The following is a 19,384-nucleotide window of genomic DNA, read 5'->3' as shown; positions in this document are numbered from 1 at the left end:
TTCCTGTGTTGTCCGGAAGGCAGGGAAAAGAAGGAAAAGGCTGCTCCGCCCTTAAGGGAGTTGCACATGCGCAGAAGCACTATTGACGCCAAGAAGAAGTCCTCGTGCCAGCAGTTTGCGGATTGGTCGAAAGTTGGTGTAGCCGACGTAGCGGCAGAGCGACCGCTCTGATAAATCCGCGGCCCCGGCTGACGAAGGTTAGTTACAATTTTCTCCTGTGAATGACAAGTCTAGCAAAATTACGATTGCCGCCAGCTCTGAAGGCCATCCTTCGAGAAGCTGATGGAACGCTGCCTGGTTTCCTGCCCTGGCCTCCCTATTTGCGACTGGGGTATCTTGAGCCATCTGGTCTCTTTGGACTTCAGTTTCCAGCTGTGAAATGGGGATAATGATGCCTAACTTCCAGGGCTATTCTTAATTAGGTTCAAGTAAAGTAACACACATGAAGGCCTTTTGCTAAGTGTAAGGTTCCATAGGAATATTAAGGGGCTGTTATGACGCACATGTGCCAACTCCGAATATTTCAGGTGGTTGCTTTTTCCCCCTTTAAGAATGTCTGAAGGAAAAAAAGAGGAAGGGATCTCCTGAGGTTGTGGTACATACACTGACCCTTCTCCTTTACTACTCACCGTGGGCTGCGTACCAAAAGCCTTGACATCTTCAGGGAGCCTGAGGATCCGCGGGACCTGGTTATAAAATGCAGTTTCAGAAGGTCCAGTGTGGGCCTGAGAACCCACATTTCTAGCAAACTCCCTGCTGAGGTTGCCAGGCCATGGACCGCAGTTGAGCACCGAGGATCTAGATGAGGTGTTTAGAATCACTTGGGGAAACTTTTAAAAAAACTCTGATGCCTCACCCTCAGAGATTCTGATTTAGTTGTTCTGGGGTGGAAGGAGGGAATTAATATTTTTTAAAAGCTCTCCGAGTGATTCTAAGATGCAGGCAAGGTTCAGAACCTCTCGTCTAAATAATGATGATAATAGTAATAGCTCCTTTAAGCACTGGATACTCCATCTCCTGTAATTTCTTTACCAAATGGATCCTCTCATAGCATCTCTCAACTCTCAAAGCCCTCTCAAAGCTCTCTCAGTGCTTACCATATTCTGTCTCATAAGATTGTGGGTGTATTTGCCTTGTCTAGCTTCCTAGATTTTAAGCGTTGTGTCTTAAGCCCATGTATATAGCACCAAGCACAGTCTTACATATTTTGGTGTTTAATATTTGTCGAATAATATTTTCCATGCCCAAGGAATCTTCCAGAAGCCTCTGTTATGTACAATACTGGTTATTCAGCATGCTTAAAAAAAATCTTTGTTGTTTAGGGGTGTATAATCGACAAGCTGGTTTTGCATATACCATCAGTGGAACAATGGTAGCAGCATGTGTACCCAAATATAACAGTAACACTCCTTGACTCTTTCTAAAGAGTGTTATTCAAACCCACACTTGTTCTCACAATGACACTATAGGTTAGGTATTATCACTATTATCCCCATTTTACAGTTGATGAAATGAAGGCCAGGTTGTAACTTCTCCCAGCTACAAAGGCAGTGAGTAGAAGTGGAATTGGGATGCAAGCAGTCTGCCCCTCAAATTATGACTTTAGAGATGGCTGTCTGTGGCTTCACCTCACTTTTTCCCTCAGAAACAAAAAGGGGGATCAAAACAATCTGTATCCATGGGTGTGATTATTGAGCCAAAAGTCTAGGTGAAAATTTTTAAAAATAAAAAGTAAAATTAAATTTTGGTCATGGCTATTATTCACATTAGTATACCCTTCTGCAGTTTTTTACACAAGGGAGTATTTATGAATGACTACACAGTTTATATTCCATTTCTGGGTAAATAGAAACTGAATGCTTGTAATTTTAGTATCAGTTCCTTTACATTTGAAGTGATCTTTAATTCTGTTATTTTAATTAAAAAGTCCTAATATGTTGTCTTAAGGTTTTGTAAATAGCTTGGTTGCAACGAAGCACACATTAAGTGTAGCTTTACAAGGAATTGCGGGCATCCAAAGATGATAATACAAAACGGGTTCCTGTCTAGAAGTGCTCAGTCTCACACAGAAATCCTCATGGTTTCCCCAACCTCTTGTTGTGTCCCAGACTCTTCCACCCCATTCCTGAAAACAAGGACTTGAATATATATATTTTTTTAATAGATCTGTATTGGAGTATAATTGCTTCACAATACTGTGTTAGTTTCTGTTGTACAACAAAGTGAATCAGCCATATGCATACATATATCCCCATATCCCCTCCCTCTTGGGACGAATATATTTTAAAGAAATGTCCACCCCAAACAGTGGAAGGATTTGAGAGAACATAGAGCTTCTGCCAGCAGAGGGAGACCTTGGCTTGTTTTTACAAGATTTTCTTGGGATACATAACCTTTAAATGGTGAACAGAAGTCCAAACAAAAGTAATGTTTCTCAATAGTTTACTACAAAAACACCCCGTTGAAAATACTGTTTAGTACACATGTACTTGTGGCTTAGCTTTGACAGCATCTATTCTTTTCAGCACCACTGAACAGGTATCTACATCAAACAGGTCAACTGAGACATTCATTAAGGGAAGTTATAGATAGAAATCCTGGAGTGTTTTTTGCCTATTTTGTAGAAAGTGCAATATGGGTTTCTTTTTTCATGAAATCATGACTTCTGAAATCAATTAGCATCATCAATGATGACGGTTAAATTTCCCAGAAACCTGGAGATATCACGAGAGCTTTTATTTTACGAGGGTGATTATGAGCCCTTAAGGAAAAAAACCAAGATTCTCTGAACATCTTTTGGTTGCACCAGTTTTTATTCACTTTAATTATAAACAGACTCCAATCCAAATGTTCTTTCTTGATTAAAATTATGGAAATATTAAAAATAAATACAGATGGTAGAGACTGGAGCCTACCCGGGCTCTTTGGTGGGGCTAATGGCGGACTCTGGGAGGGCTCACGCCAAGGAGTACTTCCCAGAACTTCTGCTGCCAGTGTCCTTGTCCCCACCGTGAGACACAGCCACCCCCTGCCTCTGCAGGAGACCCTCCAACACTAGCAGATGCTAAAGAGATTCAGGGACTTCCCTGGTGGCGCAGTGATTAAGAATCCGCCTGCCAAGGCAGGGGACACAGGTTCGAGCCCTGGTCCAGGAAGATACCACATGCCACGGAGCAGCTAAGCCCGCGTGCCACAACTACTGAGCCCACGCGCCTAGAGCCCGTGCTCCGCAACAAGAGAAGCCACCGCAGTGAGAAGCCCGAGCACCGCAATGAAGAGTAGCCCCCGCTTGTTGCAACTAGAGAAAGCCCGCGCGCAGCAATGAAGACCCAATGTAGCCGAAAGAAAGATTCAGAGGAAGGGAGAGATCTATATAGGTTAAAACTCATGATGAGAGACTTCTTAGAAAGCTCCTTCAAGAAATGGCTCAAAATGTGACAGAACAGTGCTACTCCAAGTGTAGTTAACGGAGGCGGTGTACTCCTCAAATTGTTAGCTGTCCGTGATAAATTCAGAAAATAAGATTAAGCATTTAGAAACTTTTATAGTTGACTATTTTATGTGTTGAATCTAATAATATAAAAGTGAGCTATAAAAAATAATAAATACACATGGTTAGAGGGGATGTCTGTTGTCAGTTGCCATTTTAAACAGCTGCCTATTTTACAGTAATACTTTTTAGAAACAAATCTTAAGAATGAGAATTCTAGCTGGGTCCCAAATAGCCACTAACATTAACTTTTCAGCTGCATCTAGTAAAGATAGGGAGCAAAGCCAAACTGCAGTGCATTTTGCTCTCCTCCCATTTTCACTTCCCAAATAAATGAAAATTATTTTAAGTAAATTTCCAAATATAAACTTGAAATGAACTTAATTATCCAAACTGAATGTATCTGCAAGCCTTTTTCAAATTTATTTTCAAATTTTAATGACTATTATAGATTTATTCCTTCCCATTTTGACAGTATATCCTAATCCAGACATTTTGTGGCTTAACCATATATTTCTAAGTTAGTGTTTTTCTCCTTTACAAAACTTGTCAAAATTCAATGATTATTAGCTGTTAAGGGAGAGACTATGGCATAAATTCAAAGAAAAACTTGAGATTTATAAAATGTTTTTAGAATTTTCAATAGTCTCGCAAGTAAGTCAAATTAACAGTTACCAAAATGTTCTCAGAATGAAATACCTGGTTCTGATGTGACTAGAGAATATAACATAACAAGCTTGACATCACAGGCTTGATATCAGGGAGCCTTGATTTGACACCTCGCCAACAATAGAAATTGTAGACCCTTCCTGAGTGGTGTGCCTTCCCGGCCAAATGTGAAGCACTTTACATGTACCAGTATCGTGATTACAGCATGAACTCTGGAGTCAGACTCTCTGGGATTAGGTCCCAGCTCCACTGCTTGATAGTTATGTGACCTTGGCAAAGTTACTTAACCTCTCTGTATGTTTGTTTCGTCATCTGTAAAATGCGGATGATAAGAAAGGTACCTAGCTCATAGGGTTTCTGTGAAAATGAAATGAATGTTCGTAAAGCACCTAGAAAAATACCTAGCACATGATAAGTGCTATACAAGTATTTTCTTCCATTATTATATTTGACCTTATTTACCTCTTGAGCAGGGCTGGCTTCATGGCTGTGCTACCTGTGCAGTCACACTGGGCCCCAGGCCGAGAAGGGCCCCATGCTCGGTTTAATTCTCGGCTGCTGTCATCTTGAAATTCTTAATAACTCTTGAACAAGGGACCCTACACTTACCTTTTGCACTGGGCCCCAAATATTCGGCACCCGGCCCTGCTCTTGAGGTAGAGAGTGTTACTGTCCCCATTCTGCTACATCTGGCTGGGTGGCTTTGGACAAGCAACATCCTCAGTGTTCTCACCTGTAAACTGTAAGTGTAACTACTGACCTGACAAGGCTCTTCTCAGGAGAATTAAATAAGATAACGTGCAAGCAGTGACTGGCACATACAAGTTCTCAGAAACATCTATTATTATTATTAACATTTATCTCAGTAAAAAACTAACCCAACATTTCTTTACTTCTCCTATAAATACATAATCTTGCTTACAATTATAATAAACTTTCCAGTGCAGTTAAAACTTTATTGAAAGTACAGAATAAAATCATAAAACTCATCTCTGGAAAAATTAAGATAAGTTTATGACAGGAAAAGATCACATCTTTACTGTTCTAGAAAGGCCTTATTAAAACTTGAGGTTTCTGTTAATCTTAAAACTAGTTCTTTGTTCTCTAAACCTAGACTAGAGAAGAATTCAGGTGACTTGAATTTGGGTGAGAACTGATACAACCCTGGGGAAATTTTTCAAATAAGTATATTATTAAAAAAAAAGTATGCTCAAAATAAAACAAAGCACTGAAGACTACATCAATCCAAATATTTATTCATAATAAATATTACTAATTTCACAGTAAATGAATGAGGTATGACCCTTATACTATGAAGACAAAGGAAAATATAACTAAGAAGAAACTGCTGGACACTATCATTCATTTGCAACCTCTCAAAGTTAGGTTATTATTATTTTTGTTACTAATAAGATACTCCATGCCTTAACATTACTTGTATTGTAGAAAGTAAATAAAATATTTCTGCAGACTTTGATGACATGTGTAAACATTTTTTTTCAAGCAAAATTTAAAAGTCAAAATAACATACATTCTTTTATGATTTACTTTAGAACATAGGATAGAAATTAGTCTCTACAGAGAAGGATAAAATAAAGCCTTCTGAAGAAAATTAGAGTGCAGCATTTTTTTTGACAAAAAATACAATTAACAGAAATTATTTTATTAAGACCATATGTTCTTTCCACAACAGCACCCACTGCTGAAAACAAAACTAATGAAAAGCCTCTTGCAATCACAAGATATATTCTGATATATTTTTATATCCATCCTCCAAATTTTAATTTGTTGGGTAAGTACACTCTGGAAAGATAATCTGATGATAGGAAGGTCAAAGCTTGAATTTCTGCCTTCATTTTAGAGTCTGCCATTATTTCCATCTGTCAATAAAAGTAAAATATAATCATACCAGAGTCCTTTGCTACAGTTCTGTCAACTCAAACTGATAAATCTAGATTTGTTTTATTCTCCAAAGCCATCGGCAATAACCTTTAAGTCAGCCAGAATATTCTGGAGCTGCTACAGCTAAAAATATTAGTATGGATTCCTTCAATAATTAGGAATGGTCTGGGATCTTTATAATTTCCTTCTCTCCTTTTTTCCCTCATGAACTATAATACAGCCATAGACAATGGGTATATAACTACGGTGAGGATAAACTAGATCAGCTCCACCCAGCTGATCTTACCTATTAGCATTCACAATTCAATGTTTCTACAACCATTTACTGCTGAACAACACACACGTTAGTTGTTGGTTATATAAAAATTCAAGAAGGATAGTTCCAAAATATTACGTAAATAGCCACTGCTAAAGTAAAAGGCAATAAAACATACAACATTTGAATTTTAAAAAGAAACGTACTTCTTTTCTCCAAAATGGTTGGCAAGTAATATAAGGTCTCTTCAGGATACTGTCAAGTTTCATTTGGTCCTGTTTTGTCAGTGGAATTAAAGTACCTTTAGGTATATTTAATCTGGAAAAAAATAGATGAAAAAAATCAGTAAAAACAAAGTGCTCCTTTAACTTTAAGGTCACATATATTTCATTTTTATTTATCATACTATTTCAAGAGACTCAGAAATAACAGATGAGAAAATTAGTACAGATCCACTTTTAAATACAGAATTTGGGGGATCTGGCATGTCTTAGACCAGCAAATGTTCAAGATCATAGCGGAAGTCTGTTTTAAGTTGTTGTTTTCTTTCATGCCACACTCACAGGACGATGACAGGAAGACAGACATTGGTTATAAAACAAATGCCGAGAACACTAACATCGTGTGTATCAACACCAAGGCAGCCTCCAGAGCACCGCAGTTTCGACGCGGTGAGCGCCAGTATGTGTGGCCAGCAGCAAGATCCACTGTGGCATTTTAGGTTCCACTGAGTACTTAATTCTCTGTAATTCATTGAGAATTTTCTGGGCCGAAGAAGTTAGTCTATCAATTTTCACTTATGCATTCATGCATGCACACAGACATGCACACATCTATTTAGTTTTACACTTTTAAAAAGATTGTAATTTTATCTTGGTATGTGTTTTAAAAATAGAACATGAGAGGTCCAGGATTTATGTTGTGAACTGCTTTTTGAAGTCACAAATCCTGGATTTCTCAGGAGAGCTCCAGTTTCAAACAGTCTTTTTCAATGTCCCCATAATTATGACCATTTGCCAGTGGCAGCTCCTGAATAGGATGACAATTTGATTGAAAGGGAGGCCTAGAGGATTTCCCTTGAAGCCATGTTTGTGTTGCTATCACACTTTTTTCTTTGATTGTACATTTATTTAGAGTGGCTTTTGAGGGCACTGATGGAATTTATGAGATGCAGCTAGAGTTTCTTCAAGTTTTCCACCTCAATAATCAGATCCTCTGTCCTCAAGTTGTGTTAGAAATGATATTCCTACAAATAGATGACCCCCAAGGGATTTTGACCATGACATATACACTAAACTGACAAAACTTTGATTCACTAGAGCGTAAACATTCAAAAAACGAAAACAATGTTTTCTCTGGTGCCCTCATTTTGTAAGAAGCAGTGATTACCCAAAACCTGTTCATGTTGCATATTTATAAAATAAGCACCTGTTACCACGGTTTGCTCACTGCTTAAAGAAATCCAATAAATGTTTAATTTCATTCTCACTGGCTAATTAAAACAATAAAATATTTTAAAATATCACATTAGCAGAGATGAATAAAGTGATAATGTCTCATGCTGAAGGACAGATGGGCTCTTACTCTCCAGGGAAAACAAAATAATTAACCTATCCAGAGGGCAGTCAAAGCCTTAAAAATGTGCATACCCTTTGACCCAGCAATTCTGGGAATTCGGCCTATGGGACTAATTAAGGGTACGGGGCAAAGATTTAGTTACAAGATGGCCCATCAAAGCACTATCCACTGGAACAGAGACGTGGAAACCACCCAAACGTCCAACTGCAAGGGGCTGACTGAATAAACACACTCAGAATTGGAACTCAGCAGAAGAAGACATTCAAATGAGGTCTTAGGAATGTATTTATTGATAAGGAAAAGCGATCACATTGTGTTATGTGAGAAAAGCAGACTACAAAATAGAGTATGACTCCATTCTTTTGGAAGAAGTTGTGGCAATGCACAGCAAATAATCAACAAGGGTAAAGCTGTTCATCCGTAGGTGACTTTTATCTTGTTACTTAATGATATTTTTTCTATAATGAACATATATATATTAAAAATGACAAAATTTAGATTTCCCAACTTTAATCTTAAAATGAGATTTTTAAATGAAGTTAAAAATTTAAATCTATGATAAAGTTAATTCATATGGCAAATGGTGTTGTCAATGATTACCATTTAACTAGATTCAATGCCTTCATACTTTCTAAGTATAAAAAAAATTACTAAACACTTTAACCATAAAGGTAAAACAAAAAATGTCTTCTAGCTAGCTAAAGGTTCAATTAACCAAATATATTTAAGTATTTTAGTAGTTGAAACAGAAACGTGGATAAATGTAATTCATAATTATATAATCCCGAGTCATTGTGAACACGGTAAGTAAAAACCATTAAGTGCTTTCCCAGGTAGTGACTTTTTAGGCTGTTACATATTACATATTACATATTACAATGAATCATCATTTTAAATATCCTACTTCTGCTAACCACCTAACCTTTTGATATCAGAAGGGAGGAGACCAAGCCATCTAATAGCTGGAACTGTGAGATTATGGGCTTCAAAAGACATAGCCTAAAATAAAGAGCAGAACTATATTAGCAAAGGTATGCAGAGAACTAGCATACTTGTTTTTGCAGCAAATTTCTTAACTTATTAGGAAGGACCAGTACTGAAGACTTCACACCCCCAGAGACCACAGAAGTAAGAAAAAATCACCAGGGGCTTAGCTAAACTTGACTTTCAGTGGAGGTTTTAAAACTGCTCTGTAGTATTTCTGTATTGGTTTTCTATAAAGTAAAACTACAAATGACCCCTCTGACCTGCATTTACTATTGTTCATGATTCCATACCTTAACACCTTGCTCCACCATCCTTTTCATCTGCTATAAACATATACATCAGGACACTCAAGGTGTACACCAATGGTTCCCAAACTTCACCATGTGTCAGAACCACTTGGAACGCCCACCCTTGGAAATCCAGACTCAGGAGGTCTGGATGGGGATTGAGATTTGCATTTCTAACAAGTTCCCGGGTGATGCTGATGTCCAGGACGACATTTTTGACAACCACTGATGTGTGGTAGTTGCTGTCTCTAGTGGTGAAGTTTGGTGATCTTTTCCTTTCTCCTTATGGTTGGAATTGGAATTCAACCAATGGTTGGAAGTCGGAATTCAAGGCTATATATAATTTTCAGGGTATAATCAATGATCAATGTTGCTATGCTGAGGGCCCACAGTTACTTCAGCAGGCCAGGAAAGTGGAGGATAATTAATGCCTCTTGCCCACAGGTAATCCCACTCTGTCATCGGCAGTCACACTGGTCATGCTGGAAGCTGGAATCACAGGTCTCAAATAGACTGGCCCTAGACTAGGACAGTAGCTTCCCCAGTATATTTTGGGGGCCCTTAGCTTACTAGGGGCTGATAAGTAAATGCAGAAATCACTTCAGTGAATATAAAATATCTCAATAGTGAAAAAGGAAAAATATTTTTCTATACTTACCATAGATCCATACTTATAGATACACATTATTTCTATGCCTGTTAAAAGAAAGTTAACTTTAAAATTAGTCTTCTTGCATATTATAGGCTAGATAATTATACCTAACATCTGCAATTTTTATTTTTGTGGACATTACCAATGGAAAATTTATGGTTCAGTTTAATACGGTAAAAACAGCGATAAGTTGCCCCAAATGATTACAGTCATTCATTTTAATCTAATAATCATATTCTTTTAATTTTTTTTTTTTTCGGCCACGCTGCACGGCATGTGGGATCTTAGTTCCCAGACCAGGGATTGAACCCGTGCCCACGAAGTGGAAGTGCAGAGCCTTAACCTCTGGATGGTCAGGGAAGTCCCAGAATATTTTATGAAAGTGTTCTATGAGCAGAAAAACACAACTACAGACATGATTTATTATGACTATTGTTTCAAATAGTCCAACAATAAATTACCATGAGGATCAGCATCTACAAGAGTGAAAATAGGAATGTGAAATATATCCCACAGCTTCTTGACTAAAAGTCTTGTGTTCAGATCAGGTACTCCCTTTCCCTAAAAGCAAGTATTGAAATCATTTAGTAGAATGAAACTGATCAAACTATATTCTTATTTTGTTAGTAACTTAAAAGTTAGATCCCCTCACCTTAAATTTCAAGTGACGGAAGACTGGTTTTGACTGTGAAAAAATGTACACTATATACAACAGGGTGAAAAAGCCCACATAACTTCATACCTTTGACAATTATCCCAGTCCTAGAAAATAATCCTAAGGAAATATTTCAGCAGAAACAGAAGTAAGAAAAATCTGACATACATAAAGATGTCTACTGCAGGGTTATTTAACAGGACAGAAACTATGATAAATAGCCAAAATATCTCACAACAGGGACATGGAGAGGCAGCAGAGCACGGTGGTGATATGCAGCAGCTTTGGGGCCAGACAGCCTGGGCTGGCATCTGGCTCTGCCACTTCTTGGCAGCATGAACCTGAAAGAGTCACGAAGACTCTCTGAAGTTTGGGGCTTCTTAACACCTTATAAAATTACTATAGGAATTAAATTATTTAATGATTTATAAAGCATTTAAAAGAGTACCTGGCTTACATTCAGAATTTAATAACCCTAAGCAGTGGAAGAGTATTATGAAGCCATTAAAACAACAATTATGTAGAAAAGTAATTTAAAGAGCTTTACAATAGCATTAAGAGAAAAAAGCAGAAAACCAAATGAAACATGGAGCAGAGAAGGAAGCAAGCAGAGAGAAGAATGGGCTTTCCATGCAACCGCTCTGAGTTTGAACTCCCTCTCCGCCAATCATGAGCGGGTAAAGTTGGGTTGGTTTCTTAGTGTCTTTGGCCGTGGTTTTATTTATAAAGTGGGATAAACATTCCTGCCACACAGTTATGGGGCTACAGCAATGTGCAGCTGAACTACCCGAATCCCAGCCCTAGTTCTGACCAGCCTTAAGATTGCGGTGAAATACCTTCCTGGGTCCCACTGTCCTACTGTTAAAACGGGGATGATAATCATACCTACCTCACAAGGCTGGAAAGACTTTACACGTTGCTATGTGAAAAACAGCCCTAAAATGGGAACCCTTATCGTACCCAGTGCCCGGCAGAGCTCCTGGCACACCATGAGCACTTAGTGAACGCTAGCGTATTTTAATTTTTTCCTTTGGGAACGACTACACACGTATGTGGTAGAGGAGACCACAGAGGAGTACCAAAGGCTCCTTCCTAGCCTGGCCCTCGGTTCTCAGCTCCCCTCTGTAGAAACAGCTACTACAGGTCAGCTGCTTGTGGGTGTTTCACCACAGCAATGACAGCAATTATCAGTGGACACCATGATAGCACCAACGTGTAGGTAGGCAAGGACTAGGAGGCAGCCTACAAGAGGAAAGGCAAGGTAGAAAAAGAAATGTGACAGAGAGCCGAGCTTTACTTGCGCCTTCGATGCGCTAGTACCAGCCGTGATTCAAACGCCAACAGCTGAACAGAGGCCGGGGCCCGGGCAGCTTCCTCTGTCGGTAGTGGCTTGGCTTCCTATCAGCCCAGCAAGCATGCACTCTCACCAGGGAGGTGTGAAAGCTGAGGAGGACTGGACCAAAGCGTGAGCCACAGGACACCCCCACTGAGAGATCACTTCAGGGGTTCAGGTAGCGCCTTTATTACTTATGAGCTCTCAGTCTGCATTTTCCATCTCAACCGTTCTCCCCTCATTTCAAACTGGGCAGAGGCCACTAGGATTTCCTGCTATCATCTCAAATTCATATTTCTAAAACTACATTCAACATCTTTCTGGCGCGAAGAACTGGGCCTTCCCACCAGTTGTCCTGTAGTATCGCTGGTGACATCATGGTAAAGTTCCACACACCAGAGTCATTTTGACTCCTTCCTCTCATCCCATGGTCACCACGTCCTTTTGGATTTGCCTTGGAAATGCCCTCTGCTTAAGTCCTTTCTCCTTAATCATTCCCCTGGCATCCTTCCACCCAGGCAACCACCTGAGAGCCTCTGGACAGGCTCCCCAAATCCAGTTACGTCCCTCTCCGTCTAACTGATGACGCTGCCACACTAATCCCTGTCATTTCCATTCTCACCAATCCACTTTTGTAAGCACCCGATATTTACACTATATCAGGATGCCTCCAGGGAGGCGTTATTTGATTTCAGTCGGATTTGAGGATGGTTAAATAAACACCTTGGAAATTCTTGTTCTATAATCCCAAAGGATGCATCATATTGATAACAGAATGCTGTCCAAGCTTATGGATGATGTTATAAACCCCTCTTACCAATCACCAATGTAGTATGTTAGTCTTGGAATAGTGGTAAAAGTAGATAATATACCGTAACCATGATGCACGGAGACATTCTGGTGCAAAAATTGTCATCTAGGAGCCGCTGAAATGTCGCATCTTTTTCTACAATTAATAGAAATTTTGCATCTGTAATTAAATCTGTGAAGTTAAGGCTGATAAATTTAAGGCACGAGTATTTCAATTTAACCACTAACTAAATAACGGTTATATTTGAAGGTAAACAGAGATCTATTCACACACAGTATTTAGATATCTGTCTCTCCTACTAGATGGTGAGCTCCTAAAAGGATCTTAAAAAAGGGACCATGGTGTGCTCGTCTTGACCACTACAGGGTTTGGCTTGTTGGTTACACATTATGAAGGCTTGATTTATCAAAGTCATGGATGAATGAACATTCTAGACGTTTAAATAGTTTTCCCAAAGGATACTCCGAATTCCTTGAATATTAGACGGCACAGCGACAGCCTAACAAAACAAGACAGTTTTTATTTTAAATAAACAGCAAGCTTAACGACATTTTAAAATTTATCACAAAAATCCTATATTTTCATTAAAAAAATACACCTGTTATCAGAGGTCTATGCCTCAGTAAGAAAACGGTAGGACACAGATTTACTTTTCAGTAAGAAAACAGACATATGACCTAAACTACTTCCTAGAAGGTGAGAATTTCTTGGAAATTTTATAGATAAATGGCTTAAAAAGCAGAAACTGATGAAGGAAAGACTTCCTTATGCAGCATCTCATAGGTGTCATTCTCCTCTTTCCAAAATGGTGAGCTGGCCCTTTCCAAACTTCTGTGCTAGTTCAGTACTGTGGGCTTTCTATGTACCAAGCCTAACAAATAGTTCAGTAACAAACATTAATTTCAGAACCAGAAAATTTTATGAAGGTTACATAAATAACCATGCTAAAAGGGTCAGGTCACGCTCTGCCTGAAAACAACAGTGCATTTTAAAAAGGAATGTGTATGTTTGTTTCTTTCAATATGACATTTGGCAACTGGCATATTTTGAAACTAATGTACAACCCTGTACAGCATATACATATTCATCGATTTTATTTTAACATCTTAAGCTCCAAACTACATAACAAGGCAGTAAATAAAATACATTTCAAACACAAACGATCTGAAATGGAGTTAAAACACGTGAAAACATTAATGATGCTTACTGTTGCACATGCACAATTCACCTTGTTGCCATCTTCCTCGATATACCTTAAATTGCCAGCAATTAAACCTTTTGATGTAGATAACTGAAAAAATAATAGACATATCTGAAACCTTTTTCTTGAGTTTACTTTATGCTTCTCAGTCCCTTCTCATGTTCACCTGCTAAATTATATGTATTTTGGCTCAGACTGGAGTTTAAGAAATAAAGGAGAAAATACGTAAGAGCATTTAGAAATGAAAAATATTTGATAATTCATCTGTTTTGGTTCATTTATCCAAGGGAATACGAAGAGAATAGATTATTTAAATTCATAGTGAGAAAAACATAGTATCAAAAATACGGCAAGAAGGCACAGATTACATTTATTCTTCTATTACAATTTTTATATGTTTTGTCTGTAAATGTTTTGTATGAAATGCTACTTACTATATGCAGACTTCTCCTCGGCACTTTTAACATACAGGAAATATCATTGATAATATTGTCCACAACAGTCTGGTTACCAAAGAGTTGGCTGTCGGTGTAATATATGTCTCTATGAAAATTTTAAAAATATATATTTTAATTAACCATACTCTCTTTGAATATGGTAAGTATTGGAGTATTAATTGAAGAAAGCTTTAACTGGATGAAGGCAACATATAAGCAAAGTAGTTTACTACCCATAGCCTAGTTTTATGTAACTTTTCCAAACATCTAATGAAAGTTAATGCCACTAAATCTCACACTGCATTTTAAAGAGTAATTTATTAGAACAATGTACTTACCGTTTGGTTGCGTAAGTGTTGCTCTGTACTAATTTATAAATCATGGACAATATTTTAAGGATTAGCGCTGGAAAATAAGACACAATAAACAAGTTACTCATCATTTTTCTTACGAATTCAAAACATACTGCTATCAAGGATTTTAACTGTCCTCAGTTACTTTCCACAATATTACAAAAATTATCTTCCCAAAAAAGAAGTGTTAAGTACAGAATAATAACTGCCTGAAGAATCAGATAAAATTAATTGCTCTATGTACAGCAATATTGAGAGAATACTTTTCCACTGACTCATGCATCTTGAAAATTTCTTTTGAAATAATACTTTACTACCATGGTTATTAACAATGCAAAATTCTATAAATGTATTTCAAGTACAGGGTGGCCTATTAAAGAACAAGTAAAATTATTTAGCTAGGAAAAACTATAACCCAGAAGGTAACCAAAATTATTTATTTTACTACAGAAAGCTAAGAAAGATTAATTTACCAAAATTTTTAACTGATTTTGGTGAATCACTTTTGATTTTTCTTGTGGTACAATGAGATACCATGTGAAGACCCACAGAATCTTCAAACCTGTCATTTTGTTTAAAGCAAGGGAATAGAATAAAAAAGAATTAACTTCTGAACACCAAACAATATACACTTAATGTCCTCTTCTGAACATCATTTAAATCCCCATTTCTTCTCAATGTAAGCACTGATATATTATGATAACCTCGTTTATAAGCTTAGATAATTCCAGGTGGTAATTAGGTAATTAGCTTTGCAACATACAGAGGCACTAAAAGCAAGTGTATAAAATACATGAATTAAATACCTTTAATTATGATGCGTGTGTGTGTATTTCTTTCTTTCCCAGGAAGATATTTAGGGTATGTGAACTATTACCAAATATTTCACAATTTTATTAGCATTTTGCTCATTTTCTTGATTGGTTTATTTAATAATTTTACTCAATTTAATAATGTTTTGAAATGTTTTATTTAATTTACCCCCAAAGTTACAGTAAATGAAATAACAATTTAGACTAGGTTGTTAAATTGAACTGCCAAGCCTGTCCTAAAGGTGGCAGAAGGCACCAGGCAAATAGGCTAGGTGACAGCTGCTTCAAGATCCATCTTACAAAATATGATTCAAAAGTTTACAGTTACATTAATTACATTGATCATAAAAGAATACTTAGTGCCTAAAGAGCCTTAAAATTACTTTAATTCTGTTTCTGTAACTCTTATTGAAGACTATTCTTGTAGTGTTTTTCATTATTAAGTGGAAAGTGTCTACAGGTTGATGATCTGAAAGAAACAAACTATGTAACTAGGTTCCAGGACTTTGATAAAGCTGTTTGCTGATTTTACCCTCTTGGACACAGGACTTAGCAGGGGGAGATTTGCTAGGGAAAAGAGCCATCAAAATGTGCTCTATGTTCAGGATACATTTATTTTGGTCTCAGTATCAGGACTGGTTGTAGCTCCCCTGAGCAAGTGGTTTGCTTTTGCAGTGTAGATGAGAATTCCACTGGTGCTATTTCCCCCTTTTGAGTGCTAGAAAGCTTAGATCCAAGTCTGGAGCCTATTTTTAGCAGGACTGTGAGACTTTATCATATGCATTTTGAATTCTAACCCCTTTTGGTGCTGCATTTTTTGTTCCTAGCATTGTTTTCCCTTTGCCTTATCTTTCACACCTACTTCTAGTTTATAAAACCTGCCTGTATGGTATGTATTTTGTAAACTTCCTTAGATCTTTTTGGCAGGGTAAAGGCAATAAAAAGAATTAAATCCAACTAGAACTCGAACTCAAACTCAAATAATGACATAGATACTGCATTTAAAAGTAAAAAATGCAAAATGCCCACTTTATATTCTCCCAGCTTGATCTGTTGTCTATTGTGAATGCAGGTGCTTCATTTCTTGCCAAGCTTGTGATTATGTCTTGGATAACATTTTCTATAGATGCAAGAACCTCAGAACTGAAACAATAAATACACCATGATTCAATCTTAATTCTAAATTAGACCTTTAAAGTATGTAACATTTCCCCAGATCAATATTAAAGTAATTTTTAGTTTCATTGGTTGTTTTTTAAGACTAGGTGATATATGTCAATGATATTCTCTCCCACTAAACTTTTACAACAGTAATGCATTAAAACAACAACTGTATTTATAGTGGTGAATTACAGAGAAATTTCATTTGCTTGTAATTTTACTTCTCAATTACCAATTGAAGTAATATCTCCCTTTTAATGACTAGACAATATAATTTATAAATATATTTTTATCTACTCTTCATATCAGCCTACTTTAAATACAAACTCATTGACTTGAAATACTACTGATAAATCTTTTAATTAAAATTGATGTAATACTTGCTTTGAATTAATTTCCCCAAAATGCAAAGCGAAAATATTTCAAAAGAAAAACTTCATGCTGTAGCACGTTACCTTAATTGATCTCATGCCATAAATCAGCCCTTTTGAATTTTAGTGACACAAAAAGAAAAAGTTTAATCACTACCATAAAAGGACTTGGCAACTACTACACCACAGAAAATTATTAAGACTTAGCCCAGTTTTCTGTCAGCTGACTTTTAATTTCACAAGCCATCAGCTTCAAAAAATGTTTTTCTGTTATAAACACCGTAAGAATATTGCCTAGGAAGGGAACTCATATTAAATCTAGAAAATGCACAAAATGTAGTGTTCTAATTTCCACAGAAACATCAGAGTTTTCATTGAAAATGCATGTATCAGAAAATAAATTTTAAAACATTTCATATTTTCTAATAGCGGGATGCAAAACCTGATTCAAATATCTCATTTTTCCAGCCTGGAAAAAAAAAGTTACAATAACATTATGACCAACTTTAAAACAACCAGATTTCCATCTGAAATGTAAAAAGGGACTTCCACCCCTTTCTTTCCTTCACTCCCAGTTCTCCCTTAAACTAAATCCTTTTGTAAAAAATTTTTTGTGGGTTTTTCCGGCTTTTTGGTTTTTTGGTAGTTGGTTTGGGCTTAAAAGTAAAAGGCAGTAATTTGTTTAAGTGAAAAAGTTTGCTGATAAATGGGAAAAGCAGATCAAGGAAGCAGAACAACAGAGCATTTTAAGTAAAAGTGGTGAATAATGTAAACATAATTTCTGTAGTTAACTCCAAGCTGGGCAGCTGGAGAATCTCCTAACTGATTTTATCAGCACCGCACTCTGAGCTAACCTCTAACTGCTTTAATCCATTTAAAGAAGTGTACATTCTCTTCACTTCGAAGTCAAAAACCCCATTGCCTCACTAGAAACCACTTAAAATGTGTTGACTTCCTTGTTCATTTTGATAAAACACACTTATTGAGAACTCACAACATTGATTTTCCCCCCTTCCAAAAAAAAAAAAAAAGCCTGAAAACTTCTAAATTTTTACACTTTTGTTTTTTTTTTTAAACACACACAAGGCCAAACTGTGCCCTAAACTCCCCCAAACTGTTAGGATTTCAAGAAACTCGTGAACCCAGCTGTGGGGATGCTCCTGGAACATTCTAGAAGACATGGGGGGGAGGGTGGTCTGTCACCAGGCTTTCTGAGTTCAAAATAAGTTAACAGCAGAGAAAGGGGGTCGCTAAACAAGGGCCTTTCTCGGGGTTCAGGGCTGGCAGGCCCAACAGGCCTCACCCTGGGGCCGCCACAGTGGGAGACGGGAAGGGGCCCAGCATTTCCCCACGGAACACCTCAAGCCCGGCTGCGCCGAGGAAGTTTTTCCGCTAAGTCCCGCCGTCTTCGCCCCAGAAGGAGCCCTCATACCTAGAGGCCAGGTGCGTCCCCCAGCCAGCAGGCTCCCCGCCGCCTTTCCTCAGGGCGGCCAGCAGGGAAGCCCTGTGCTGGTCCAAAACCTGGAAGAACGAGGCCTCAGGACCCCTGGGTGCAAAGGCCATGAGGACCGCCCGGCAATGAAAGTGTCCAAGAGCAGGAACTTGACTTGGGCTGATATCGCCCTTCCCCGCACCCACAGAGCACTTCCGGGAAAGGACGCAGCTCCTTTCCCGCACTTTCTGGAGAGGGCTGACCGCGCATGTGCACTCCTCACCTCCCCCCACGCCCCAGGCGGAGCTGGACCAACGCATGCGCATAGCATCTCCATTGAGTGAGGCGTGCATGCGCGGGGCTCTCTCAGGTGCAATCCTACCTGGGAGGCAAAGTGAGGGACCGTTGTCTGGGCGCCGTCTGGCAAGTATGGGGACAAGCATAAGGGACCAGAAGGGTATGCTTGCAATGTGGGACCTAGATTTGGGACCTTTAAATTGTTTTATGTCTTTTTTGGGGGGGGGCTATTTATGGAAAGTAGTACCAGCGGTTTTTCACTGAAACAAATAGTTATGGCTATCCAACTGTGTGTCAGATACAGCTCTAGGCACTGGGTTCAGCTCAGGATCAAGGCAAACAAAATTCCTGCCCTTGCTAACATTTATGAAGTAGTTGAGGGCTTAAAAGCCCATTTCACTCAGCCTCTCTCTTTTAATTCCCATAACCATGCCAAGAGTTTCCTAATACGATCATGGGGATTTTGCAGGAGAGGAGAAAGTGAGGCCCACAAGCTCAGGCAGGCCTGGGTTAACATCCCAACTCCATCACTTTGTTGGCTTGCCAGATTTAGCAAATTATAATACAGGACCCTCAGTTACAATTGAATTTCAGATAAACAGTGAATACTTTTTTTAAGGATAACCAGGTTCCATGCAATCTTTGGGACATACTTTTACTAAAAAATTATTTCATTGTTTGTCCGAAGTTCGAATTTAAC

The 19,384-nt window shown here is 38.1% G+C and overlaps 1 protein-coding gene across 2 annotated transcripts; it reads right to left on the bottom strand.

Moving 5' to 3' along the window:
* Positions 1-5,919: 5,919 nt before the first annotated feature.
* SPO11 (SPO11 initiator of meiotic double strand breaks) lies at positions 5,920-18,518 on the bottom strand. 2 transcript variants are annotated; one of them, XM_007185260.1, is made up of 13 exons: positions 18,388-18,518; positions 16,453-16,566; positions 15,085-15,173; positions 14,597-14,663; positions 14,256-14,364; positions 13,828-13,911; positions 13,083-13,119; positions 12,682-12,791; positions 10,283-10,382; positions 9,828-9,865; positions 8,818-8,894; positions 6,524-6,635; positions 5,920-6,039 (listed from the first exon to the last, which is right to left on the bottom strand). In XM_007185260.1, the coding sequence occupies exons 1-13, from the start codon at positions 18,516-18,518 to the stop codon at positions 5,920-5,922; spliced, it is 1,188 nt and encodes a 395-aa protein (XP_007185322.1). The 2 variants fall into 2 exon arrangements, with proteins under 2 accessions (XP_007185322.1, XP_007185323.1); XM_007185261.2 differs by lacking the exon at positions 16,453-16,566.
* Positions 18,519-19,384: the final 866 nt, after the last annotated feature.

The sequence above is a fragment of the Balaenoptera acutorostrata genome, chromosome 15 (assembly GCF_949987535.1).
Source record: "Balaenoptera acutorostrata chromosome 15, mBalAcu1.1, whole genome shotgun sequence".
NCBI classification, from domain to species: Eukaryota; Metazoa; Chordata; class Mammalia; order Artiodactyla; family Balaenopteridae; genus Balaenoptera; species Balaenoptera acutorostrata.
Note: the sequence above shows the minus strand (reverse complement) of the source record. Positions and strands in the feature narration are given on the sequence as shown.

Coding starts and splice junctions, on each gene's coding strand:
- SPO11 (XM_007185260.1), bottom strand. CDS start 18,518: ATGGCCTTTGCACCCAGGGGTCCTGAGGCCTCGTTCTTCCAGGTTTTG. Junction 16,567..18,387: donor GGGACGCACCTGGCCTCTAG/GTATGAGGGCTC, acceptor TTATTGTTTCAG/TTCTGAGGTTCTTGCATCTA. Junction 6,636..8,817: donor CTCCCTTCTGATATCAAAAG/GTTAGGTGGTTA, acceptor ATTTTTTTCCAG/ATTAAATATACCTAAAGGTA.